Source organism: Uloborus diversus, chromosome 1, assembly GCF_026930045.1.
Source record: "Uloborus diversus isolate 005 chromosome 1, Udiv.v.3.1, whole genome shotgun sequence".
In the NCBI taxonomy this organism is placed as follows: domain Eukaryota; kingdom Metazoa; phylum Arthropoda; class Arachnida; order Araneae; family Uloboridae; genus Uloborus; species Uloborus diversus.
Window position 1 is genome coordinate 242,426,959 of NC_072731.1, and position 27,546 is coordinate 242,454,504.

The following is a 27,546-nucleotide window of genomic DNA, read 5'->3' on the forward strand; positions in this document are numbered from 1 at the left end:
AATTAGAAAAGTATATACAATGTAAGGAGGCAAAGGTACAGACTAGTTCCCTTAGTCACCCTACTTATCAAAGCATTTTTTCCAGCGGTGCACCAAACCATTGAAACTACTCTACTTTAGCCATCGAAACCGGCAGGGATTTAATCATCGCCAAGGCCCAACAAGCATATGAGGTAGTGAGAAGCAAAGGGATGCTAGTGGCAAAATTAAAAATTTGGAGGTAACCAGTACAAATGGTAGGTTAACCTCTCCTCTGCCTTGGGGCAAGAGATTGTACTAGTAGCCCTGGTAAGTGCTGCTGTACAGCATGATTTAGAAGAAAATTTCAATGAAAGCCTACTTAGGATCTGATCTTTAAACACATTTTACTCGAAATGTAAAATAGTCCACTTGCATCCCTTTGCTTCTCACTGCCTCATGTCTTCCAATAGCCTAGTTCTGTATGAAAAATATTGTGTGACTGTCGATGGAGATAGTAAATTCTTATGCAATTCTACTTTAAGTAATGCGACAGTCACTTTATATCAAAGCTTTGACATGACGAAGATGCCACCTGAGGTGGATGTGCTTGCTTGCCCTGCTCTTTCTTAATCTCGCACATCTGTTCTGCCTTTGTCAGGTTTTAGTGCACTAAAACCACACCTGTTTTCGTTACATAACCACTTGTATCCTACCAACCCTGCCGATAAATTTCAGGAGGAGAATGTTTCTTTAAGCACAAAAGCCTTATCACACTTCTTATTTCAATGGCATACTATGTTTCCGTCTACGCAGCCATCTCCTAACTGACATTTCATCCCTCAGGTGGACATCCAGCTCTAATCTACTGGCGTTATTTGACGTTTGAGGGCTCTGAACGTTTTTGTTATCATCAGGGTAGCTTTTATCCAGAATTTTTATCCATATTATCCGGAATTACGAATTGTAGGAGTAGGGATTTCTGAGGTTTCAATACTTGATGTACGAATGAAACTTGTATAGCTTGCTGAGAAGAGCCGAGTCTGGGTATAAATTATTTTGCATAGAAACATGTATGTATTCATTACTCTACTGTAGCCATAGAAATTTCTAGATCTAACTGCATCCTGCCTCTGAAGAACTCACCAAGTTTTTCTGTTATTATAGTCTAGGATGTGCCCATAGGTTTTAAGCTTAATATTATTTTAAATCTTTCAGTTTAAAATGAATACAGTCAACCCTCTTTAGAACGACCTACCATTACTGCGACCCTTCTCTTATTAAGACGGATGCATGAAGTCAAATTTGCTATTCCATAGACATAATGTTATTTTAATGTCCGTTATAACGTCCAAACCGAACCGCTCATTCCAATATAACGTCCAATATTAAGTTTCGACTTTTTTGTGATTCTCAAGATTATCAATTTGAAAACTGATAATTAAGAATTATATATTTCTAAAGATTAAATGTTTCGATTGAAGGGGGTTATTTGGGGGTGAAAGGTTCAAAGACTTGATGAAAATTGCACACAAACAATAGATAGTATGAAGCTTTTTTTTTTGAGAAGTTCAAAGACGGAACGCAGCTACTTTATTTTAAAAAAGTGTAAACTATATTTTTGAAAACAATCTCAAACAAAGCAGAGGAAAATTATGGTCTATAATTTAAAAAGTAGCAAATTTCTGTCAATTATTCTTAGTGCATATTTTGCTCAATGTGTTCCCTCAAATTTAAGATACAGTAAAACCCCTCCTATTAGACACCCCTCTTGTATGGACATTTTTTAATTCCCCGATTCCAATGCAAATAACATTATTAAACCCCTGTCCTGCGGACAACCCTCTATTGCCGACAAAAAAATTTGTCCCGTTCGTGTCCGCATTAGAGGGGTTTTACTGTAGTATTCAAATGTAAAATACAGGGTTCGTACACTCCTTCAAAACTCCTCCAATACTCCTTCATTAAGGAAATTTTTCTCAAGGGCCCTTCAAACTCCTTCATTTGGGTTTTAACTTCTTTTTTAGTTCAAGACTACATAATTTTCCTCTGTGACTGTGATTTAAAATACTTCAATCGACAATTTAACATCATCACAAGAGCAAAGGTATAGTTACAATTTTGACGTAGTAACTGCATATAGTTATTTTTTTCATAAAGATGTGATTTAGAAATTGAGCATAGAAGTCGTAAAAGTTGAAGGTGAAAATATTATTAGATGACTAAGACATTTCATAAGTGAAGTGAAACATGCTGAAATGGTGCTTGGTTATTTGTTCAAGTTTTATGATTATTGCTTTTCTCTCACTTTCAGCAGCAAAAATCAGTTTGTTTAATTATTATTTAAATATTTAAAAATACATAAGTAGATTTACTATGTTAAGTGATTGTGTTAAAAAAACAATTATGTAGTAAATCGCAGTTATGATATTGAAAAAAGTGTCATCCACATCCACAAGTGATGTCATGTCTTGAGGCGGAGACAGGTTCAATAAATTGTGACTAGAGGAAGAGAGAGGGAGACCAAAAAGTGACATTACATAGGTATTATAGCAATATGTTATGGCATGTGACATGAGGAGTCGTAAGGTGAAGTGCGACACTTTGTGACAAAGGGGAAGGGGGTCATTATCTTTACTAATAATAAAGCTGAAAGTATGTGTCTCTGGATCTCTGTCTTTTGCACGCATAGAGCCTGGACCGTTTGGCCGATTTTCATGAAATTTGGCACAAAATTTTTCGAAAATTCAATTTTTTTTCTATTCTCATTTTAAGAGCATTTTATCAAGCTAATTATCATAACGTGGGCAAGCAAATTACCATAATATGGACAAGCAAATTACCATAAGAGGGGCGAGCAAATTAACATAAAAAAATGGCGAGAAATTCATCATCCGTTATTTGTTACTGTACAGGCGAACCAAATGACCTTTTAATTTTCTACTACAGGCAAAGCCGTGCTGGTACCACTAGGATGATTAAAAGAGCGACATCATTCAGGGACAGCTCATTAGTACTCCTTCAAAATCTCATTTTACTCCTTCAAAACTCCTTCATTTTATTTCTGAAATTGAGTACGAACCCTGAAATATTAAAAAAATAATTTTAATTAAGTTTAATCGGCAACCATTTATAATTTTCTTAGTTTTTTGGTTCTCTTTTAAAATGAAGCATAACTGGTAAAAGTTATTCCAGTATTTCTAAAAATATGGCTAAACAATTTTTCTGTATCACATTATAGTGACCTCTCGTTATAGCAACCGATTTTGTTTAATCTACAAGGGTCATTATAACCGATTTTGTTTGATCTACAAAGGTTGTTATAACAAACATCGACTGTATATAAAATCTTCTTTACATAAAAAAGAAGAAGAAAATGCATTAAAGATGTATTTTACAGGAAAAGTTACTGATGGAATCAGAATGGTCAACTAATTTTTAAAATTATACCATTCTGCAATTTGATAATTTTGCAATATTTTTTTAAGGATCAGATCTGGATGGCGATGAATATGCTGTTATTTGGCAACCGGATCTAATATTCCATAAGACAAATGATGCTCCTGGAGATTTTCCATCTGTGGAGGCTGAGCTGGTTCATGACGTGAATGTATGTTTTATGATATTTATTTTTTTTCTATGTAAAGAGTAAAGGACTTGATTTGAAATCAATCTGCAGAGATTGAAGAGCTTCTATTTTTGCGTTTTGAAGTAATCTACTTCATTTTGACTGTACAAGTAATGAAATATAACGTGGTTGAGGTCACGGCCGCAACCAGACTTTTATTTCGGGGAGGATTTTGCCAAACACATTTCTGGTGAAATCTGTATGATCAGTAAAATCATGTTTCATTCTAATCATATCTAATGATTCATATGTAATGATTTTTATTACAATGTTCAGAGTTGGACATTTTGTGGGCAAAAAGGTATTTTTGCCAGGACAGTGGAAAAAAAAAAACATTGCAAAAATGGGAAAAAATGGCAAAAACAGAATTACAAAGAAAGTTGAATTGAATTCTGTTAATTAATGAATAGGAATGATATTAATACTGTAAATTATTTTAGTTTTCAATTTTATTATTTATATTAATTAATTGAAAAATCTGCATTTAGTAGTAACAGCAATCATTTTAAATCTTCATTACAACATGTTGCAATATAATAACACTATAAATATTTTTTATAAGTCTAATTCTTTTAATAGTAAATTTCAAAAAGGAAAATTTATTAAAAACTAGGGTTGGTAAGTTTTTGCCAAAGGGGGGGAGGGGGGTAGGAACTGTCCTGGCAAAAATATTCTTGCTGATATTTACCTAAGTGGCAAAAATAGATGTGCTTTGTTTATAAGATGTAGATAGTTGAATGATATAATAATTTTAACAGTATTTTAATAATTCTGTTTTTTAAAACTTAAAATATTCAAATGCATCAGTGAAACTGATTCACATATTAAGTTTGTACTTCCGTAAACTGGGGTTACTTAGACCCGAAATTTCATATTTTTTGCGAGTTTTACACTGATTTTTTGGTTAAACCCATAATGTGCACTGATAACCTTGTTTTTACCACTTTTTACAAATTCTGCTACCACCTTAAGCCTTTTTTAAACAACAATTTTAATTCTTTATATATATATATATTTTTTTTTAATATTTGGGTTCAAGTAGCCCCGTGCTGGGGCTACTTGGTCCCACTCAGCAAATCCATTAGAAAAAGCTGTAAAATAGGTGGTGGTATCAAGAAGGACCAATGATTTTGAAAGAAAACTCAAAACATACATTCTAGTGAGCAAATTATTTATATAAATTGTAAATTATTTATATAAATTTTAAAAAAATCAATGTACATTCATAAAAACATATTTTTAGGCAAATATAATTTCTCAAATAGAAATATAATCTAACTACAGCTAAAACCAATTGAAATGCTCATTATTTAAACATTAGAACGGATGAAAACTTCTCTCTTTAATGGCTTGGGTTGATTTATTTTCTCTGATATTATTAAAAACCTGCCCTTCCTCGTTACAAATACTACAGGATGCCCAGGCTTGTTTTGTTAACGATCTTTTAATTTCCTTTTTCGAGTTAATATACTTAAGTCAAAATGAGCTGATGCCACTCTCTAAGATATTTCTCCGGAATTACTTGAATCTGGACACAGTTGTAATTTTTCCTCTTATTAATCCTCATATTTCCTACTTCAAACGGTCCTCTTTTATTTTTGGACCCTTTTTATCCCCAGATCTGCAAATAAATGTGTTTAAATAGCAACTAACCTCTTTATTTTAAAAGATTACAAACCTTACGTAACATAATTTAGTGATGAAATGTGGTCTGGTGCTGCTTGAACTCTGGGTTCAAGTAGCCCCATTTTAAGGCAACCCGTGCACTTTTACTAACTCATATTAGTTGCTGTGTTAATTATATAGCTATAACCTTAAAACACTTATTTTATCAAGAACTAGAATGCAAACATAAAACTATCTTGACCTTGATGATATCGGATGTTTCCATGAACTTACATGTGAAAGTTTGCAGACACTAAAAACAACTGTTTAGACAACTTGCAATCTTAACCTCAATCAGAAAAAGGTGGGAATAGCAGAAACTTTGTTTCATGCTCCAGCCTCTGCCTAGTACTGCTACCTATCATGGAGAAGGTTTTTTAAGTCTATACATTGAGTTTTATAAGACCAGGACGGATTTTAAACATTTTTTTCTTATGGGTTCAAGTATCCCCTGGAGGCTCAAGTAGCCATACTTTATGGTACTTTAGTAAAATGCATTTCCAATTAATACTATGAATGCAGAACGAAAGAAAATGAAGAGCAAATAACAATAGAATAACTGATTTTGGTTTAAACTATTAAAATATCATAACTATTAAATAACTAAGACTTATCTTTTAGTTAATTTTTATCTGTAAAGGAATGCAAATTTAATACTATCAGAGTAATAAAAAATTGAAGGGGTAAACTACAATTACAGTCGGACCTCCATATATCGAAGTAGCAAATTGCCGGGAAAAAATTCGATATATAGAAATTTCGATATATAGAAACAATCTAATTTTCTCATAAAAATCTCCTAAAACATTAAAATTAAAGCAAATTTTCGTGCATGAAACCCAATTTCTAATTTATACGAGCATTGGATTAAACGAAAGTTAATAATTGGAAAATTAACAGAAATTACATTTTTGTGCCTTCATACATCTTCATTCTTGGCAGTTTAACTTGATCCGCAATATTAGGGGGATTTTCGTTTTGACAATGTAATCCGAGAGAAAAGTAAAAAATCAATCTACTTAACTTGAATTATTTTTACTGAAGCTAAAAAGACTAGGAATGATAATCAACAGACAAAAAGGATAACTTGAAACTAACTTTACAGTGTTAGTGGTTACAACTAAAATTTGAAATAAACTCGAGGGAATTTAAGAACTCCAGAACGGAACAACGACTTATCTACACACCCCTCAAACCCAAATTTCTTATGAGTTTCTTAGCAACCGTTGGTAAACATGATTTTCTCCAGTAACCTTCATTTTTCATGAGACAAACAGTCTAAAGTAGGGGAAAAAAACCTACGAATGTCTCGAAAAAAATTTCGATATAAAGAGATTTTTTCGATATATAGAAACAATTTTTCTATGTAATGAACATTGAAATTTGCTGGGATTTCGATATATAGAAAATTTCGATATGTGGAAGTTCGATATATGGAGGCTCGACTGTAATATGAAACATAAATATGAAAATATTGTTAACTCATATTAAGTTATATTTTAAAATTGAAAATAATTCATTTAATAGTTCAAGCTCATTCAAATTCAACTGAATTCTGTGCATCATGACACATTTTTTTTTACAATGCATTAAAATAAAAAATCTTTAATACCTTAAAGCTTATTATCTCGAGAATTACATTAAATTATTTAATTATAAGTTAATGTTAATGAAAAAAACCTAATTAAGTCTTGATATCCTGTTTTTATTTAAGTTTTAAATAGATTATGTAAAAAATTGTCTTTTGTACATTTTTATAACACAGCCGATTTACAGTTTTTTGTAAATTTTGCCTGGTTTTCTTCAATTTTTGCCAGTAAATATAACATTCATTTTAAGCTAGAAAGAAAATAAAACCAAAATTTTATCAAAGAATTTTATCAAAGCATGTCTAAGATTTTTTACTAATTCCCCCCCCCCCAAAAAAAAACTGTACATAAGTTGGAAACACAGTGAAATTTTTTTTTTTGCCACTTTGGCAAAAACTTATTTCACCAGGAGGAAAAAAACTGGTTTTTTCCATGGCTATTCCACTCGTGGCAAAAACTTGCCAACCCTGCAATGTATAGATTATTTAAAGGAAAAGGGTCCGTTTTAAGGACAGTAGCATGAGCGAATGTAAAAGATGATATATTTATTAAATTGAGGAAAAAAATCTGATGGGTATACTACATTAAGTCTAATAAAAATTCAATTTTTTTCCTTAAAAAAATAGACACGTGTACTCATGCATGTGCATTTGAATATACGCACCTCTTAAATTGATATTTTTTGACACCTTTAAAGTATGTTATATAAGAGTTTGGTTACTTTCAAATTCAGTGAATTTGGATGTTTATGTTAGCATTAAGTATTTAAAATCCTAAGGAAACACTATTGTTTTGTAAGAAATGATGTTCGTAATGACAACTGTATAAGAATGTAATAAATACTGCCAACATAGCACTGAGGTTGTATAAATAATTCTTCAACAATAACAATTTCATTTTTAAGCAAAAAAAAAAAAAAAAAGTGAAATGAAAAGCTAATTTTGGAATAGTATTGAAGAATTCTGGAGGGGGTTTGAACCTTAAAAACCCGCCCCTTAAATAGGGCCCTGGTTGAGGTGCAATTTTCAAATCTGTGGGCAGATTTGAGATCAAAATTATTCAGTCAGATCACATAGATCTAAGCAAATGCATAGAAAGGAAATTGAATTCATTATTGCTATCTTAATACCAAATATATTTGATTTTGCTGTATTAGCACCAAAGATTAGATCTTTTTGAAATATATCTTGAGTTTGAATTTGTTTTGCTGCTTCCATCATGCATATTTTACTTCCATATATGTAACAGGTTTAAGCATTTTTATTTATGTGCATTCCAAAAACAGGCATACTCTACATTGAATAAACTTGCATTGAACTTGGGTGTTCTAGTTCTGGAGTACTCAACCTTTTACTTAAAGTACCCTTTGAACTTTCCATTTTCTGGACAGAACCTCTTGATCAAAGAGCAGAAAAAATAAGATGTCAAAGCTTTATCATACTCATAGTTACAAAATTATTTATCTTTATTTTGTTGCAATAGAAACATTTCAATAAGAAAATGCATGTTAAGGAAGCTAATGGGATTTTTTTGAAAGGGGATTCCAAAATATATTCTGTGACTAATAAAGAAAAGCAATAACTTTTATCAGTGCATCCTAACCCTAATTTTAAGCTTTAAAAGTTCAGATTAAGGTCCCCTTTCTTCCCTTTTGGTTAGAGTTTAAGTCCCATTTATCCCTAGGGACAAAAAAAAAATATTTTGGGAGCCCTGAATACTTGAAATATGTTTAAAAAAAAAAAGAAAGAAAAGAAATTTCAAGTAAGTTTTGTCTTTATACTCTGCATATCTATTTAATTACTGTTACCCTACACATCTCATGCTCAAAATCTTTTTTGCGCCAATGATTGCATATAGGTTTCATTTAAAAGCTTAGAACTTAAAAGCATACTACTGTTTTTAATCAATATATTGTAGAATAGAGCAGTGTTATTTTAGCAGCGCAGAATATAGAGATTCTGAATGACTCATATAGGCTAAAAATAGGGTCAATGTAACCACAAATTTATATTTAGCTCAATTTTTCAGTTGTAGTTCCTGAAATGTGTAGAAGAATCCTCAAAAGTCCGCTTTTTTACCAAGTGAGCTTCTACGCAAAATGGAGGATCGAAGATGGCAGCCAAACATTTTTGCCATAGCCATCGTTGATATTTTCCCTTATATCTTAGCCAATCAGTGTTATTTTTTGGTGCTGAAAAATGCTCCATACCTGCATAATTTCCTATTATTGTTTTATTTACATTTCTTCCTCAAAAGTGACATATTATGATCTGCAAGTTGATTTTTGCCTGAAATGCAAATTTTTCCTTTTGAAAATTTAGTGATGATCTGTTTAGCTCCTTAAAACTATAAATCAGTTTCTTAAATAGTGTTCCACGGAACCCCAGGTTTCCATGGAGTTCCTTCAAGGGTTCCACAAAGCTTACATTCCTTCTTTTTTTCTAAAGATTCAAATTAGTCACTTAAAACATAATAAGTAAAGTATTTTCCGAATGAACAGGGGATAAAAAAACCATTGCAGATTAAAAATCCATTTATTATCAATGTCCTTCAATTATGTCAGCTCTATAATACGTGTCTTTTATTAAAACAAAACTTCATCCTTGATTGCACCAGATATTTAAATTGATACCATTTAGTGAAATTCTGGTGCAATCTAAAAGACGAATGTTCCTAATTGTGGCGAAATTCCTTGTTGGGACTTTTACATTTGCAACTCTACATGTGTGTTCTCATATATGTCGATAAAAGTCAAGAATCAAAACAGAAGACTTAGTGATAAACCTGAGAATGCAATTTTATCCATAAAACCTGATATTAAGTATGGATATGCCATAAGAAAAATTGGTACCACTCACATATCATCAAAATTAAAATTTCAAAATCTTGTTGGAAACAAGTTGTAGATGCTTTAAGAAATTAGTGTGTTAATTTAAAAATTTATTTTTTATGTCATAATTGAAAAAAAAAAAAGTTAAGAAGTTTATGGAGAACTTCGTTTTGTAGATTGGCTCTTTATCAGGGGTTGTGATTTTTTTGATTTTTAAAAAAAAAATCAAAAAATCAGATTTTTTTTGATTTAAATTGGATTTTTTTGATTTAAATCAGATTTTTTAATATATTTTTTTTAATGTTCAAAAATTTGTAGATATTATAATTACACTAGAGGACCCGACAGACGTTGTTCTGTGCCAACTTTCTAAATTGAAAAGTTAAAATATTTCAATAAACTATCAAGTGTTTGAACCGTTTTGTTGAAAAAATATGTAAAAAGAAAATGTTTTTAAGCTGCTTGGTGTCAGAATGCGTGTATTTATTACAACTTGATTTATCTAATGCCCACTGAGCAGTTGTTTTATTAACTATTTTTCTCGCGTACTTGAAAGATCTTCATAGATTGTATGGTTTGTCCTTCAGTCATACTCAAAGGATAAAAATCGTCCTCAGATATTAAGTGTAAAAAACTAATTACCCATCTAGAACAAACGGGAAATCCGACCGCAACGTCGCCATATGAAAAAGAACAAAACAATTGAAAGGATATCGTAAAAAAAGAAAGATAAAAGTAAAAACAGTTCCCTGAATAAGCGAAAATACCCCCCCCCCCCCCCCCCTCCCGATGTAAAATAAACACATTCTTCAACCAAAAGACTAAACACTCTATAAAAACCAAAAACAGTTCTTTGCAATTTAAAATATTTCGCCAAATAAACAAAAAATACAATGAATTACACTAACAGTAGCTTTAAAATGTAAAAAAAATGATCACGTAACTCTGTAGTTTATGGCCAAAGTCGCTAAGCCACCACGTTACTGTAATCCAGCCGATTATAAAGTGAAGCAAACTCCGACCTATTAGCGGTCCGATCTTTTGAACGAAAACTTTTAAATCCCGCTCTCTCGCTGAGCATTTATCTCACTTGCTATCTTTCCTTGCGTACGTGGATAATCTTCATATATTGCTTAATTTGTTCTTTCCACCAAAGATAAAAATCTTCTACTGCACTGATCTTATGTGTACAGAGCTACTTTATTGGACTAAAATCAAATTTGTTTCGTCTTTAAATTCCACTATCTTTTCCTTTAATTATGTACTGATTAGTTTGACAATCCTTAAAGTGTTCTTACCATCGGTGCCGAAACTCAGATGGATTTGAGCCGACAAACAAATGTTGCTAGGTACAGTACTTTCTGATCATTTGGTCATCAAAAAGTAAAGCCCCCATCCGGCCACATTATTCAACTACGATGAAAGAAGACACGTTTACCCGATTTCTTCCAGTACTTTAGTTTAAAATATATCACGGGATCAAAAATCGTTGCTTTCAAAAAATGAAGGCTTTACTCTCTCTCTACGTTTTATCTATTCGCAATTGACATATATCACAGTAGGAAATTTCATTACAAAAAGCAGAGCTGGCTTTCTTATTGTCCTTTGGCAACGGGTTAAATATTTATTTCAGTTCTCGCTCAACAATAGGTTAAAATAAATATTAATCGTTTGGGAGATGTAACCATCCAATGTTTAAATTAATTAATTAAGAAAAACGTTTCTGATTCGATCCATCGGGCTTCGAAACCATGCTTGCCACAACTTAATTACACACAAAAAATTGATCAAAATCGGTCCAGCCGTTTAAAAGCCTTATGGTGACAAACGTCCGCACAGAAGATTTTTATATATTAAGATAACAAAGAAGTAACTAAAATAATAATCATAGACGTTTTATAAGTAACACTAGCTTTTACCCGCGGCTTCGCTCACATTGATGTAGTTTTTTTCAATCGATTGAAGTTAATGGTCAACAGAAGCAGAGGTCAAATAGTTACCAAAAAATGGTTTGTCCCCAGTTTCGCCGACACTTCATATGGTCTCCCCACTTTAATATATCAAAAGGTAAGTTTTAAAACTAAAAATCAGGGGAGGAGCAAATGAAATGTTGGCGAAACTGATAAGACACCCAAAAAAATCACACAACATAAATCTGGAAAACGTTGTAAAGAAGTTAGTTTGTGTAATTCTCAAACATTCCAATTTGAGTGAAATCAACAATTCTTAAATAAAGTCAAACATTTCCATTATCATCCCGATCTCCTTCAAATGATGTCCAGCGCTACACCGGCTATCTAAATTGTTGTATAGCTTCTTACTGGACAAATCGTCCCAAAATGGGGTCAACGGTAACTACACATCCTGATTATAATAATGTCCCTTTAAAATGAGAACATCAAACCTTTAAAACCCCCCATCAGAAGGAAATCAACTGTTTCTAAATAACTTAAACGGTCCTGATTAAAATACCAAAAAGTTCACAGTAAAAATACCATTAAAATCAGAATAAGCACAGCAGTTTTTTTAAAGTTCCCTTTTAAATGAGGACAATAGTACAAAAAACTTCTCATTTCGGAAAGAGAAACATTCCCTAAAGTCTCTATGAGAATGGTGATATCAACGTTTTCAAATAACATTTCCCTGTGAAGATTTCCGTCATGATTGACTCCAAAAAACTTCATCATCAGTACAGGTCCGATAGCATAAAAAACCAATTAAAAAAAAAAAGAAAAAAAAGAAAGAAATAACAATGTTCTCCATTGTCGCCATTAAAGTAGGGACATTAACTCCACAAAATCCTAATTAGCATCCTTAATCCTTAAAAACACACACAAAAAAGAAAAAAGAAAATTAAAAGTTTCTTAAAAATCAAGAATAATTCGCCAATGCACTAACGTAGTCACCTGGTGAGACTGGAGATAAGAAATGGATTTCTCGAATTAATTTACGTTTTAATAGTAGTTTATGTTATATGAGCGTGTTGTTTCACTAATTTGGCTGATTAATTTTAACTTCAATACCTTATACATAGTATTTAATTATCTTTTTACCAAAAATAATTTGGCGAAATTTTTACATTTCAATGCAACTTTTACAATGGCTATAGCGAAAGAATTTTTGAACACTCATCCCGACCGCGTTATAATAACTCTGCCTATCGAGTAAGTTTTTAAAATGTCATCTTGTATAATTTCATTTTCTATTTTTGCAATTAAAAGCAGCGTAAAATGTAAAATAATAAATCCGAATCCATTATTTATCGCAAGGAACCACAGTACCATGCATTTGCCAGAGACTTGCCTAGTTTATAAAACTGCGTAAAATGTTTGCTCAATCTATATATTCATAGGATATGATTTTTAATTACGAAAAGAAGATGCTATAAAGAAAATGCTTTGCATGTATTTGTCCGTTCCTGGTGAAAAATAAATATTTTTTGACGGTAACTGGGGACATGGGGCAGACTCTATTTAATAACTTTCTTTACTTAGTTAAGATATTATTGTACACAGAAAAAAAATACCCGGCGTTGCCTGGGTCTGTATGAGAAACTATTGCTAATTTTATTCGTTTTTTTCTGTAACTGAAATAACTCAAAACACACCGCTTTGACGTGATTAAAAAGCAAGCTTCTTCCTTACTCATAAAAGTAAAATGGCACTAAGTATGAAGAACAAAATAGTACTCTTTTAGAAGCGAAAAAACGACATTTAATCATATACAAATTTGAGGAATTTCCAAAATATGAATTTAAACTTCACATTTTTAAAAATATTTATTCTTTTTTTTTTTGAACATATTCTAAAATCTTCTCCATATTGCTATTAGAGACAAACTTTAAAAAAATGTAGCCGCCCGTAATCCCTTACTGCGATTTAAAATATTACCAAATTTGCGGTAATCGTTTTGGGATACTTTGGATAAGGCTCCCCCTCCCTACTTTGTAAAACTGTGTGTTACTCATTTTCATCGAAGAGATAGTGTCGCCAAATACTGAGATACTGCTGGTGACCATAAAATGATGTTACCCCAGATGTTTCCAAAATAAGTAGTAAAATTTGGCAATTGTTTGAAATTGTGCATAAATTTGCTTTTTATGGATTTGCTTAATTTAGTTGGTGGATTATTTTACATATTAACAACTGATTTAAAGAAAAAAATATTAAAGAAATGGCGATATTTTGGTTACATGGTGAAAACCGAGAAACAGTATTGCGTGGTCTTTAGCTTCAAAAACAGCGGCAATTAAAAAAATTTCCTAATGCCTTAGCTATTGAAATGATTCCGCAAAAAAAGTTTGACGAGATACCTGCTGGTCGATCAAATACCCAGTCAACACAAATTAATTTAAAAAAAAAACATTAATTGCCTCAAAGTTGCTTTAAACTGGAAAATAATCAGCCAAATCTATGTATTATTTGCCTATCTTGTGCAAAAATCTTACTTTAAGATTTAACTTGAGAAAAGCCTTGAACAGTCAGACGAAAAGCAAAAATAGTTAACAATACAACAATTTCGCTATCGACAGGGAGTTCAGATGATACACTAAATACTTTATTGAGTTAAGGAAAGAATTCGAACATGGAACTAAAAAGCTCATAACTTGTTTTTTATTCTACTTAGAAATTTCGAACAGGTGCCACCTTCAGCAGAAAAATCAGAGCTTTCGATGGACATAAAATGTTAATATGTGCAAGTATTTTTTCATCCCCATATTAAAGAATTTATACGAAAATTGTATTTTATCACCCCCCATGGGGGGTTTTGCCCCTCTTAACGGGATGAAAACTACCCTATGTGTTATTCTGATGCATAAGCTACATTATTGTAAAGTTTGATCAAAACCCATTCAGTAGTTTTTGCGTGAAAGAGTAACAAACATCCATCCATATAGACAAACTTTCACATTTATAATAGTAGTAAGATTACATGTATAAACACAATATATTTCATGCAATAGATGAATCCATTCAGCTTTCTTTTAAAATTAAGATACATTCTCTAACTATTTAATTAATTTTAAATATTTATAAATACATTATAATGCTTAGATAAGATGTGATTTTATTTTGTGCTTTGCTTAAAGATAAGGTTTTCATCATTCTGAACGTTTTTGGTGCAAAATAATATGTTGAACAATTACTTTTCTAAAATTCTATATTAGTCATGGTGTATAAGAAAAACTGCAAATAATTTATTTTATTCTAAACTGTAATTTTTGAGTAGAAGCAATATTGCAAGAGTGAAAATCTGTTACACACGCAAAAAAAGGGATCTATACATAGGTGGATTTACGGGGGGGGGGGGTGCCAGGGGGGCTCGCACCCCCAAAATTTTTGGTTGGGTTTTGAAAAAAATAGTTTAGTATATTTCACTCAAAAACGCAGTTGGGGGGAGGGGGGTTGCATAGCTGCTATACTAGTAAATTTACTTGAATCCAGTGTATCACCACACGTCGCTAGTGCAAGAAAAACGTAAGTGTGCTCATATTAAGAATTTAAGTAATTTTATCCATTTGGGAAAAAAAACCTAATAAATAATTTCATGCAAATAAAAAAACTTCTCCAACAATTTATTGTTTAGTGCTGTGTTATTGTATAGAATAATAGCATGTTCTGTAATTGGGTATTTATTCGTATATCAATACCAATTCTTCTATTTTGAAACAACAATGTCTAATAAAGTCCAAAAAAAAAAAAAAAAAAAAGCATGGCTATTGCAAGAAACTTTATCAATAAAATCTACACCGAAAACAACAGAAAACTAACATTTTTAAGGTAAATTTTCAAAAATTTTTGAAGGAAGACTCCCGGACATTTTGCTGCAGTGGTGTATCCAGGGGGGAGGGGACACAAGACTGGTGACCCTCCCCACACATGCTGAGTAGATGTTTTAAAAAAATATTCTTATTATTGAAGAGAAGAAAAGATCTCATTTTGGGAAAACACAGTTATTTTACGAAAAAAAAAAATTCTTTCAAAAAGAAATACTGACATTTAAATTTTTCAACAGCTTCAGATTATTGGCGGCGAATTGTGTGCCTCTTCCCTCCTCCTCGCGCAATCCTCTTTCTTTCATATCTCCCTCCTCCCTTTTTTTCATTTTTTCTATTTCGTTTTCATTTTCCCTATTAGTCCTCAAAATTTTTCTTCTCCAAAGCCCTTTCTCCAGCCAAAGTAATTAAGTAACTCAAATTTCGTTTCTTGGGCTTCACTTTCGCAAAATTTCCAAAGAAGATCTACTAATCACCTAAATACATCAAAAATCGTTTAAAATTGCGTTTTTGGAGCTTCAGTTTTGAAAAACTGCAGTGTCCCTAACGTTACCAAATATGGTCTTACACTAATGTGTTTAAGACTTTAATTTTGGAAAATACTCGAACTAGTGCCTCCGACCCCCCTTTCTCTAATATCATCAAAAGTGTTAACATTTTGGTATTGAAATCTACTATATTTCGAAATATTTAAGTGGGAGAATCCTTTTTTTTTTAATACTATGGAGGTATTACAGAAGAACTTCATTTTTAGGACTTTAATTTCAAAAATTTTCCAGGAGAGAGCTCCAGAACACCCCGTCCGGTAGCAGTATCAAAAATTGTCCTCCGTAGTATTTTTGGAACTTCTATTATGAAAAGTTAAAGAGGTAGCGTGGGGGAGGGGAGGGGGGTACGTATTTCTATTTGCTTTTCAAAAAATCGATTGGAGACAGTCTATGAGTCTTATTCCTAACCCAAACTATAAATATGGACTATAATTACATTTATAAGACTAGAATTTCTAAAAATGGCCTTGGAGCCATGCATACCTTTCTTGCCCCCAAAATATCACCAAGAACTGTAAAACTGCGTTTTCAAAACTACTATTTCAAATTTTTTCTGGGGCCTGAATCCCATTCCAAACCAGTAGCTGGATTCACCCATTGCTTCTAATATCGACTTTCGTTTAAGACTTTTTCTGCAGTTAGAAATGTTAAGAACTGCCCAACCCCTAATCTTACTAAATATGGTTTACATCGCGTTTTTCAGACTTAAAAGTGTGTTCTGCCCTAAAATTATTTTCCGATTTCGCCACTGCCTTGTCATTCCGAGAATACCCCCCTCCCCAGATCCCTGTTATTGTTGCACCCCCAAATATTTCGGCCTAAATCCGCCTATGGATCTATGTAGTTTTGCCTGTTGAAGTTAAGATAGTATAAAGCAGTGTAACTAAATAGAGAGCAATACATTCTAAAAATGCAAAATTAATTAATCAAAATAAAATCTACTGATTTTAATTAATGATTTTGTTAATAAAATCACTTAATTCAAATAAATTGATTTAAATCAATGATTTTTTTGAAAAAATCATTTGATTTAATCGCAATTTTAATCCTGATTTAAATCAAGTTGATTTACATCAACGAACCCTTTATAGATTCACTTTCTGCGGTATTGAACTAATACTGTCTTACTGATATAGATATTGTGTGTATAATATCTCTGTCTCTCTTTCAGGTGGGCCATATGATTTCATTTTTAGTGAAATATATAAAGAATGACCAAGTTGGTATTTTAGCTAATGCACACTTAGCTCATGCTGATAACTTGGGCATTCATGCATCTATTCCTTTGACAATTGCAAAAAAATTTTCGGTTGCTGTTGATTTTGCAAAAAATGGTAAAAGTGAAAATTTAGACCGCTCTGAACGACCTACAACATACCCAGATTTCATGGAAAAGAATCACAGAGAAGTTTATAAATCTCAAAATGCCCTGGGGAAAATGTATCGAGTATGTATTGATTTTGAGTCAGAAAATCAAAGTGCTAGTACATCTTACAAAGATATTCAGGTATTTGTATAATGTTTTTATTCCTGGTTTTATTTTATCTGCTTTAGTGTATAATTTTAGTTCCATAATTGATTTCCTACTATCTTATTGAAAAATATGAGCATTCTTCAAACTTCGCTTCGGAAATACAGTCTACTCTCTGTATCTTGTTGTACTAGGGATCAAGAAATTTTTTTCGATATGGCCAAAGTTCAAGATACTGAAAACTAAAAATTATTTCTTTTTTTTTTGACACTTGCAGGTTTTAACCGCCAATTATAAAAGCGACTATTGCTACTATTTTGAAGCAAAGCCGTCTATGGTTACTATTTCATCGAAAATATGGCCAAAACTGACTATTTTGCAATGAGTTGTAAAAAATGGCAACTCTTTTGGAGAAAAAACGATTAAAATACATAAAAATTTCTTTTATTTCTGCTCTTGGAGCAAAAAAAAGTGTAAAAAAAAATTGAAAACTTTCTGCTTTAAAAAAAAAAAAAAAAAAAAAAAAAAAAAAAAAAAAAAAAAAAAATTGGGAGCATTTTATCGATTTGTTTTTTGAAATCGAGCTTTTTAAAAAGTAAGGAAAATTAAATGTTTTAACGTATTCACAATCGGAAATATGTGATGTATGAAATCATCATTTTTTTTTCGATCACAGTTTTTGCAAAATGTTACGTTTCTTCTACTACTATTTTTATTAACTGTTGTTTGCATTCTGAATGTATGACAGTGAAATTTTGCTTTTTAATTTCTTGCAGCATTATTACATGCATTTCTTTGAAAACCAGCGCTATTTTCACGAGATTTAACTATCGCAAATGCAGTGCTTGTTACTCTTTTTACACACTCGGTCTTATACTGTTGTTTTTAATTTACAATCAGACAATAAGATGCAGTGGATTCTTTCTATCTGAACACTCCCTAATGTGAACTCCCGGATATTCTGAATATATTTTGATGGTTCCGGCGAAACCCCATAGACCTCTCTATACTGTGAACACCGCAGCATTATGAACGCTAATTTTCACACCGTTTAATTATTACCTCTCTATAGAGTGAACATGTGCACAACCGGAACTCTGGAATTCCTGTGACTTAATTTGGAAAGCCTGTGATACTTTCAATTTTATGATTGAAGGGTATTAACAGGAAGATAAAGAAATTATTTTCCAAGATATTGCTGCATGAATTTAAAACACTAAGCTGAGCAATATGAGCATCAAGCTTCTGCCACTAAACTATTTACAGGGTTCGCCAAGTTATTGGCACTACAGTAAAAACCAAAATAAAGCCCTTCTGTCCAATACTATATTTTTAGAGAAATTGTACTTTGTGAGAAAACATCAAAAACAGCATAAAATATATCAAAGTAATGTTTTATATTGAACATTTATTCAGTATGAACATTCAACTTATTTATGCTGTTGATTTTAATCTAGTTACATATCAGTTGAATTCTTGATTAAAATTTCAATTTGTATGCATGAGTTTAAAAATTATCATTATTATCATTATTATTATTATTACTATTTGAAAATAGTAACCAAATTTCTCTATGTTTATGCATGCGTGCAAATGAAAGCAGGGTTTGCAAGGTTTTTACCATCCTGTTCAAAACTCTTGTGTCCAAAACAGTCCAAAACTATTATGTGTCAAAATGTTTTTTTAAACTATTTAATGTATTTATTCAATGTGAACATTCAAGTATAAATATATGTGTAACTTATTAATACAACTCATTCTAATCTAGTAACGTAGAAATTAAATTCTTCGTTAAAAATTTCAGTTTGTATGCATAATTTTTTTCCCCCCATAAACCAATATTTTCGACATTTATGCATGTTTGCCAAAGAAAGTGTTCAAAATATACAGTGCAATAATTGACTTAAATGTAATAAATTACAATTTTTTGTAGTTATTATATTAAAATTATGAATGAAAAACAGAAGAGCACAAGTTTTAAACTATAAGTGTTTAATCATTAATTTCTTGGGTGTGTCGGCATGCCTTCTGTCTAATTGCAAGCTTAAATACTTCTTGTTCTGATGTTTTAATTTTATCCTTTCATTTCATATAGGTGGATCCAGATTTGATATATCCTGGATGGCAGAGGTATGAAGAAAATGCAATAATGAGTAGGAATAAGTATAACAGCTTATTGAGAACTGTATTGAGAAACTATGGTATATTACATGAGGCAGAGGTATTTTCTGGAGCTTTTACAAATCTCCATTGTCGTTTCCAGGAAAGAAAGGATCGTGCTGAGATTGAGAAAGTTATCATTAAATGTATGAAAAAGTTATCAAAATGCATGCATGAAGAATTTTTGGAAGAGTTTGAGAACTCTGCTAATACTGCAAAAACCCATGAGTTGATGTTTCAGAAAGCTTCTGCATGGTATATAGTGACATACTCTGATAAAGATGCAAAGTTTTTAAGTTTTCCATGGATTTTGTCAAAATATTTAGCAAATATCAAAATTACAAAAACTCTGGGGAATGTCCCAGCATTTGCCCCTGCTGTTTTAAACATGGATGAACAAATCAATTTGTGTGTGGCAGAAAATAAATTGCCTGTCCTCCAAACGGTAGTGGCATGGAATGCCTATGCTTTTTACTGCGACCAAAACTTAGTGAGGAAGGCATTACAGGTAATGATCATATGGGCACAAGATGAGCAAATCATTTCAAAACCTGGGTATGAGATTCGTGGTACTCTGTATTATGATGTGTTTGTAAAACTTTTCTTGTTTGTTGCTGAGAAAGCTGGATATATTAGTAAGAGTATACTAACTACTGAAACTCCAAAGAGATTATGTTACTCAGCAGCTTCACTTTGTCTGGAATTTTTAAGATTTTGTATGACCCTGAGATTTTATAATAAGAATGAAATAGGTGAAGTAATTCCCTTTCCTGTCTACAAATACAGTCAATTGGCTAAGAAGGCCGTAGTTTCCTACCATATGTTTGCACTTTCAGGTAAATTTATGAATTTGTATTTTGAAAAGATATCTGAAAAAGAGATTACTGATATGAAACCAATTAATATAGACAGTAAAATATTTCCTCGCATACCAATCGACAATGTTTCCCTCCAAAATGCAGAGAGAGCACTGATAAAATATTCAAGAGTGGAGGATGTAACATTACGAGAAATAACACAGACTAAGAAAGTCTGTGTTAAAGCATGGGGCTCTGAACAATCTTTGAAGGCTTTAAAAAGCATTCTAAGGAAGAAACATGTATTTTTGAGGGCACTTTTTACTACTGGAGTAATGCCAGAATATTGAGTTTTTATACATTGAAATTTTAAATCTCATTGATTTTTAAAATATATATTTCGCTGATCTTTTATACTGAATTTTTATACTGATGTTAACAAAGAATGTTTTGTTAATATGTATTTGTTATTCATTCATAAGCAATAAATTGTTTTCTTTTCCATGTTAAGTGACATTTCTCAAGTTTTTAAACACTATTTTATTTAGTAATTTACCGCCCTAAAGCCAGGGCTAAATTAGAAATACATGTAATACACTGCCAGCTCAGTGGGGGAGGGGGGTCAAAACTACACCACTAACTACTTTTTCTCCAAAACACAAGTAAAATATTTTGAAACTATATTTCATGCATGCACACACAAAGCATATTTGAATAAAATCACTTAACTTCTCTACAAGACAAGTGTTTCTCAAGTTTTTTTGACCATCTGACCAACAAAATCTTTCGAAGATTTTTTTTTTTTTTTTGGAAAAAAGAAGATATGGTTTTTACTCCCTTGCTGTTAAAATTGTTTCGAAAAAAATTCGGACCTATAAGATTTTTTTGTTTTTATGAAGAAAAACTTCAGCTCGTACGCTATTAAAAACTTGTGAACCTCGTACCTAGCGACCTTCTTTTTTTTTTACAAAAATGAATGAATAAATAAAACTTTAAATGGTGTTAAAGAACCGGGGGGGGGGGGGGGTCACAAAAAAAACCAGGTTTTAAGATAAGTAATTTTTGTAACGGTTATATATGTACAAGTAAATTGATATTTGCGAAAAATCATAAATTTTTTTAAAAAAAATAATCACAAAATCCACCCAAAAAATGTCTTGCAGGATATTATTAATGTGACTGTTAGGAATTTTTTTTTATGTATGGAAGCAAAAATCAATGAATACTGGTGCCGGACCACCGGTTGTGAATCATTGCTATAGGAGTAATATTGTAGTTGGTGGTCAGGGTGGAAAAAACACATAAAACTCTAGAGTCTTGAATTCAAGGGCACTTGATATCACAACTAGTTCTGTGGTAATGCTTATTTTGTTAATAACCTCTTGTTTTAATCACTACGACAATTGGCAGTGATGGTAACTGGTAGCGAGTGGATCTAATTGGTTGTAAGAAATAAAAAAATAAAAGTAAAAATATTCTTTGTTCATTTGTGTGTTAATTAACAGTATGAATTCTAGAATACCCGTTCAGTACCAGAGGCGTGAAAGTATATGTTGTACGTCAGGCACATTTTCGATCTTATACGGAAGATATTGGTAAAGTTTGGTTCACAGAAAAGATCATTTTTACTCTAGTTCAGAACTAAGCGAAATGAAATTACACAGATTGCTGTTCACATATTGTAATGGAAAGATTAATTTCCACAGCTCAATTGACCAAACATGTTTTGGTTTTTAACAAACAATAGGATTTTGTATGGCATGTACTACAGTAACGGTGTGTGTGAGGGGGAGGGCATGGGCATAGTGGGATGAGGTTGCCCCTCCCTGCCCTCCTCTGCCTTTTATCTCCAGGAAGAGAGCCTTTTTTCTCCACGCTTGGGGGGGGGGGGGGAGAGGAGCCGCAAAATTCTAATTTCCCATGCATTTGTCCAGAAAAAACTTCTGCCACTTCCGGGTCCAGACACTGGAGCAGAAGGGAGCATTAAAAACTACTTTATTGCACATCCTCTCCCTAATGGGAATCATGGCTACGCGAATTGGGGCGATTCCAAAAGTGCGATTAAATGTTGAAGGCTGAAACCCACATCATTTATCGCAACTAGCAACCTTCTTTTGCCAAACAAGAGATGCCAGTAGCAAAAAGTGGGTTGCGCAGAAACCGAATTTCGACCGCTTACATTTTATTTGCTATCGACCCACTGAGGCATGCTTCAGTCTTGGCAGAGTGAATGGTCCTCTGTGAGCAGCTCTTGGCAATAATTCGAGCTGTGTAGTGTTAGCTCAGGTACATAGAACGTTTTTTACACATTGATATATTTTGATATTTCTTTTCTCCTCGCAAATTTTAATGAACAGGGTTCGTACGCTCCTTCAAAACTTCTCCAATACTTCTTCACTTATGAAATTTTTGTGGAGGGCCCTTCAAACTCCTTCATTTTGGTTTTAACTCCTTCAAAACTCCTTCTTTTAAAGTTCAAGACTACATAATCTTCCTCTATGACAGTAACTTAAAATACTTTGATCGATCACTAACGTTCGTCACAAGGGCGATTTTAATGTGCTTTCGTGCATTTTTTTTTTTTTTTATAAAGATGTGATTTACAAATTGACTGTTATACAGTGAAACTTCGATAACTCGAAGTTGCAGGGAACGCGAAAAAATTCGAGTTATCGAAAATTCGACTTATTGAAAACAAAACCAAAACTATAGAAGAAAAAGAAAATGATACCACTAAAACTCAAAAAATTTATAACATGCTCAAAAAAGTGATAAAATAATGTACCAGTGATACTATATACATACATGACATAATTAACATATAATTGTAAGAATTAAAGAATTTATGTAGGTTGAAAAACAAATTTAAATTTGTATGTATAATGAACAACTTTTTAACTTACCAAAAAAGACATAGGTATCATTTTTTAAAAAAATCTGTAATCAAACATTGCTTTTGCGCGGATATTTGTTCTTTCACTAAATAATCTTCGGATACTTTTAATGCGTCAAAGAGAGAGTCTGGAACATTCGGACGCGATTCTACAAAAACGCGCAATATATCTGCTGCTCGTTTTGCATCTTGAATCAAAGGTAATTTTATCACTGGCTCAAATACTTCTACCTCTTCATCACCAGAATCTTTTTCGCTTTTTTCCGTTATGCTTGATAAAATTTCTTCATCTGTCGAGTATTCAGTCACTAAAACTCCGTCATCAACTGACACAAAATCCATAAAATTTCTGTCGGTAGGAATGTTCATTTTATTTTGTAAAACGCTCCACTCACTTTGAAAATTTATATCGTCCATATTTTCGTCTTCTTCGTATTCATTATCTAGCTCCAAACAAGATGTATCTTTTACAAAACCAGCCTTTTTAAAACAGTTAACAATTGTCTGTTGTGTAACATCACTCCATGCTTTCCGCAGTTCCCGGAGACTGTCGAGCAGAGTAATGCAAGGAACCGAATTCTCTTCCAGACACTGTAGAATTTTTAATACAACACGTTTTCTGTAGTGAACCTTTAAATTTTTTATGATGCCCTGATCCATAGGCTGCATGATAGAAGTTGTGTTCGGAGGAAGAAATTCCAATTTAATTGCAGTTAAGTTATTTGCCGCTGCCTTGGGATGTGCATGGCAATTATCAATAAACATTACAATTTTTCTTCCAGCTGAGATAAATTTATTATCTATTTTTTTAAGCCAAGAATTGAACACCTCTGAAGACATCCAGGCCTTACTATTGCTTGTGTAATCGACTGGCAAAGACTTGACGCTGTTAAAGCATCTCGGCTTCTTAGCCTTACCGATAACAAGCAAAGGCAGCTTCTCCGTGCCTGACATATTGCTTGCTACCATAACAGTTATGCGTTCTTTGCTCCGCTTTCCACCCGAACATGTGTCACCTTTTATAGTAAAAGTTTTGTCAGGGAGACATTTGAAAAAAAGTCCCGTCTCATCTGCATTAAAAATATCATTTTCATTGTACTCCATTAGAATAGTTTTTAATACTTTTTCTTTCCATTCTTCGCAAATTTTTTCATCCACTACTGCGCTTTCGCCACAAATGGTTTGGTACACAATGTTGTGTCGAGTTTTAAATTTGTCTAGCCAACCTGCGCTAGCTTCAAAATTTGAAATGCCGATATTTTTTGCGAAAGTTTCTGCTTTTTCACGTATAATTGGTCCAGATAACGGAACATTTTTCTCTCTCGCTACTAGCATCCACTTTACTAAGGCCTCTTCAAGCTCTGGATACCTTCCATCCTTAAGGCGTTTTCTTTTTGCATTAAATTTTTCGTCAGCAACCGCTTGGAGGTAGACATTTCGGTTTTTTAAAATTGTTGAAAGCGTACTTGGAGGCACACCAAACTTCAATGCAATGTCCTTCTTTTTTGCTATGCCTAAATCGACTTCTTTGATCAGCTCAACTTTTTCTTGCAAATTTAAAATTTTAAGTTTTGTCTTAGCCATTTTTTTAAGGTCTAAACTTTGAGGGATAAGCGAGACAGCCCCTCAATCACACGCTTTCTTTAACACATAAAGAAAAACAGCAAATTTAGAACGACCTTACAGCTTTGTAGAACAAAACGCTAATTCGAGAAAGAATCCCTTCTGTCGAGACAACAGTCCCCGCCCGACCTTTTTTCCCCAAAAGTGGATATTTCAGTCCTAAATGTACCCCCCCCCCTTTCTCTATTTTTTTCTGTCTCGGGCTCCGCAAAGTCAGAGCTTTGGTTTCCCCCTGTGCAGATTTTTCTTTTTAAGAAAAAAAAAAATGAAGCAAACAATACCTTTAGGAAAAAAAAGATAAAACATTTACAAGGTTACCTACAAAATATCGAATTCCTATTTATTAGATCTACTTGGTCTAGACGCCTTTTGATGCAATGCAGTGGCGCCAGCTTTTTTCTTTTTGTTCATACTAGAAGAAAAAAAACGATTTCGACTTATAGAGTTACATTAGCATGGAAAATTTGACAAGGTCAGGGGGAAAAATTCGGCTCATCGAATATTTCGACTCAACGAAATTCGGTTTATCGAAAATAATTAACATGCATTCTCCGTTCAGTTGGACGGGAATTAATAAACACTTCGGCTTGTCGAAGTTTTCGACTCATCGAAGTTCGACTTATCGAAGTTTCACTGTAGTTAAGTCGTAAAAGTTGAAGGTTAGAAGACTAAAACATTTCATAAGTGAAGTAAAACTTGCTGATGATTGGCTATTTTTTCAAGTTTTATCATTATTGTTTTTCCCACCTCCACATTCTCAGCAGCAAAAGTCAGGTTGTGTAATTATTATTTAAATATTTAAAAATACTTACATAGGTGTACTGTGTTAAGTGATTGTGTTAAGAAAAAACAATTGTTTAGTTAATCGTAGTTATGATATAGAAAAAAGGGTCATCCACTAGCGATGTCATGCCCTGAGGGGAAGACAGGTTCATGAAATTGTGACAAGGGGAAGAGAGAGGGTGACAAACAGTGACATCACACAGTTCTAAAACAATATGTTTATTAAAGATATTAAATGTGACAAGAGGAGGAATAAGGTGAAGTATGATACTTTGTGACAAAGGGGGAAGGGGGTCAAATATGTTGGAAAAAAGTGTGACATCGTTTAATGACAGCCCGTTGGTACTCCTCCAAAATCTCATTTTACTCCTTCGAAACTCCTCCAAAACTCCTTCATTTTATTTCTGAAATTGAGCACGAACCCTGATGAAGCGTTCTATAAAATCTATTGGGATTGAAAAGATGCATTGCGAAAAATCCGTAACAAGCACTGTTATTGAAAGGTAGATTGAAGCACCTAGTACAAATGAGGCAGTGAGAAGCAAAGGGATGCAAGTGGCAAAATTAAAAATTTGGAGATTAACCTCTCCTCTGTCTTGGGGCAAGAGATGATACTAGTAGCCCTGGTAAGTACAGTCTCAGGGGTGATTGTGTACCGGTATTTTACCGAATTTCTGGTTTTTTTGGACGTATTTCCGGTATTTTTATGTCCGAAAATACCGGAATTGTGTTTTTTTTTTTTGTTATGCTTTTATCTCTATCTCAGCAATTTTTTAAAATTATACAATATTCATCAAATATACCTGCAAGAGCCTTAAGATGGACACCTATCCCTTAAGATGGACAAATGTCAAGATTATTTGTATAACACCAGCTCAAAAGTAACTTTGTAACCCATTAAAAATTTAATCAAATGTACACACAATATTTTGACTCAGAACTATTTAATACTATGGCAAAGGTGCACTTAAGTAATAGGGGCAAAAGATACCCCCCCCCCCCCCACCCGTTCTCGCTTTGAAACTTTCAGGTATTTTTTGATGAACTCACAATCACCCCTGAGTGGATCTAATTGGTTGTAAGAAATGAAAAAATAAAAGTAAAAATATTCTTTGTTCATTTGTGTGTTAATTAACAGTATGAATTCTAGAATACCCGTTCAGTACCAGAGGCGTGAAAGTATATGTTGTACGTCAGGCACATTTTCGATCTTATACGGAAGATATTGGTAAAGTTTGATTCACAGAAAAGTTCATTTTTACTCTAGTTCAGAACTAAGCGAAATGAAATTACACAGATTGCTGTTCATATATTGTAATGGAAAGATTAATTTCCACAGCTCAATTGACCAAACACATTTTTGGTTTTTAACAAACAATAGGATTTTGTATGGCATGTACTACAGTAATGGTGTGTGTGAGGGGGAGGGCATGGGCATAGTGGGAGGAGGTTGCCCCTCCCTGCCCTCCGCCTTTTATCTCCAGGAAGAGAGCCTTTTTTCTCCACGCTTTGGGGGGGGGGGGGAGAGGAGCAGCAAAATTCTAATTTCCCATGCATTTGTCCAGAAAAAACTTCCGCCACTTCCGGGGCCAGACACTGGAGTAGAAGGGGGCATTAAAAACTACTTTATTGCACATCCTCTCCCTAATGGGAATCCTGGCTACGCGAATTGGGGCGATTCCAAAAGTGCGATTAAATGTTGAAGGCTGAAACCCACATCATTTATCGCAACTAGCAACCTTCTTTTGCCAAACAAGAGATGCCAATAGCAAAAAGTGGGTTGCGCAGAAACCGAATTTGGACCCTCTTACGTTTTATTTGCTAT

The 27,546-nt window shown here is 32.9% G+C and overlaps 1 protein-coding gene across 2 annotated transcripts in view; it reads left to right on the forward strand.

The window, feature by feature from the left end:
* Positions 1 to 20,926, forward strand: part of LOC129234216 (uncharacterized) — a 39,810-nt gene extending 18,884 nt beyond the window's left edge. For both annotated transcript variants that reach the window (XM_054868139.1, XM_054868140.1), the window contains 3 exons: positions 3,447 to 3,568; positions 17,166 to 17,501; positions 19,561 to 20,926. In XM_054868139.1, the coding sequence (XP_054724114.1) occupies positions 3,447 to 3,568; positions 17,166 to 17,501; positions 19,561 to 20,772 (1,670 nt within the window). In that variant the 3' untranslated portion in view covers positions 20,773 to 20,926. The remainder of the gene's footprint in view (positions 1 to 3,446; positions 3,569 to 17,165; positions 17,502 to 19,560) is intronic.
* The last annotated feature ends 6,620 nt before the right edge of the window (positions 20,927 to 27,546 follow it).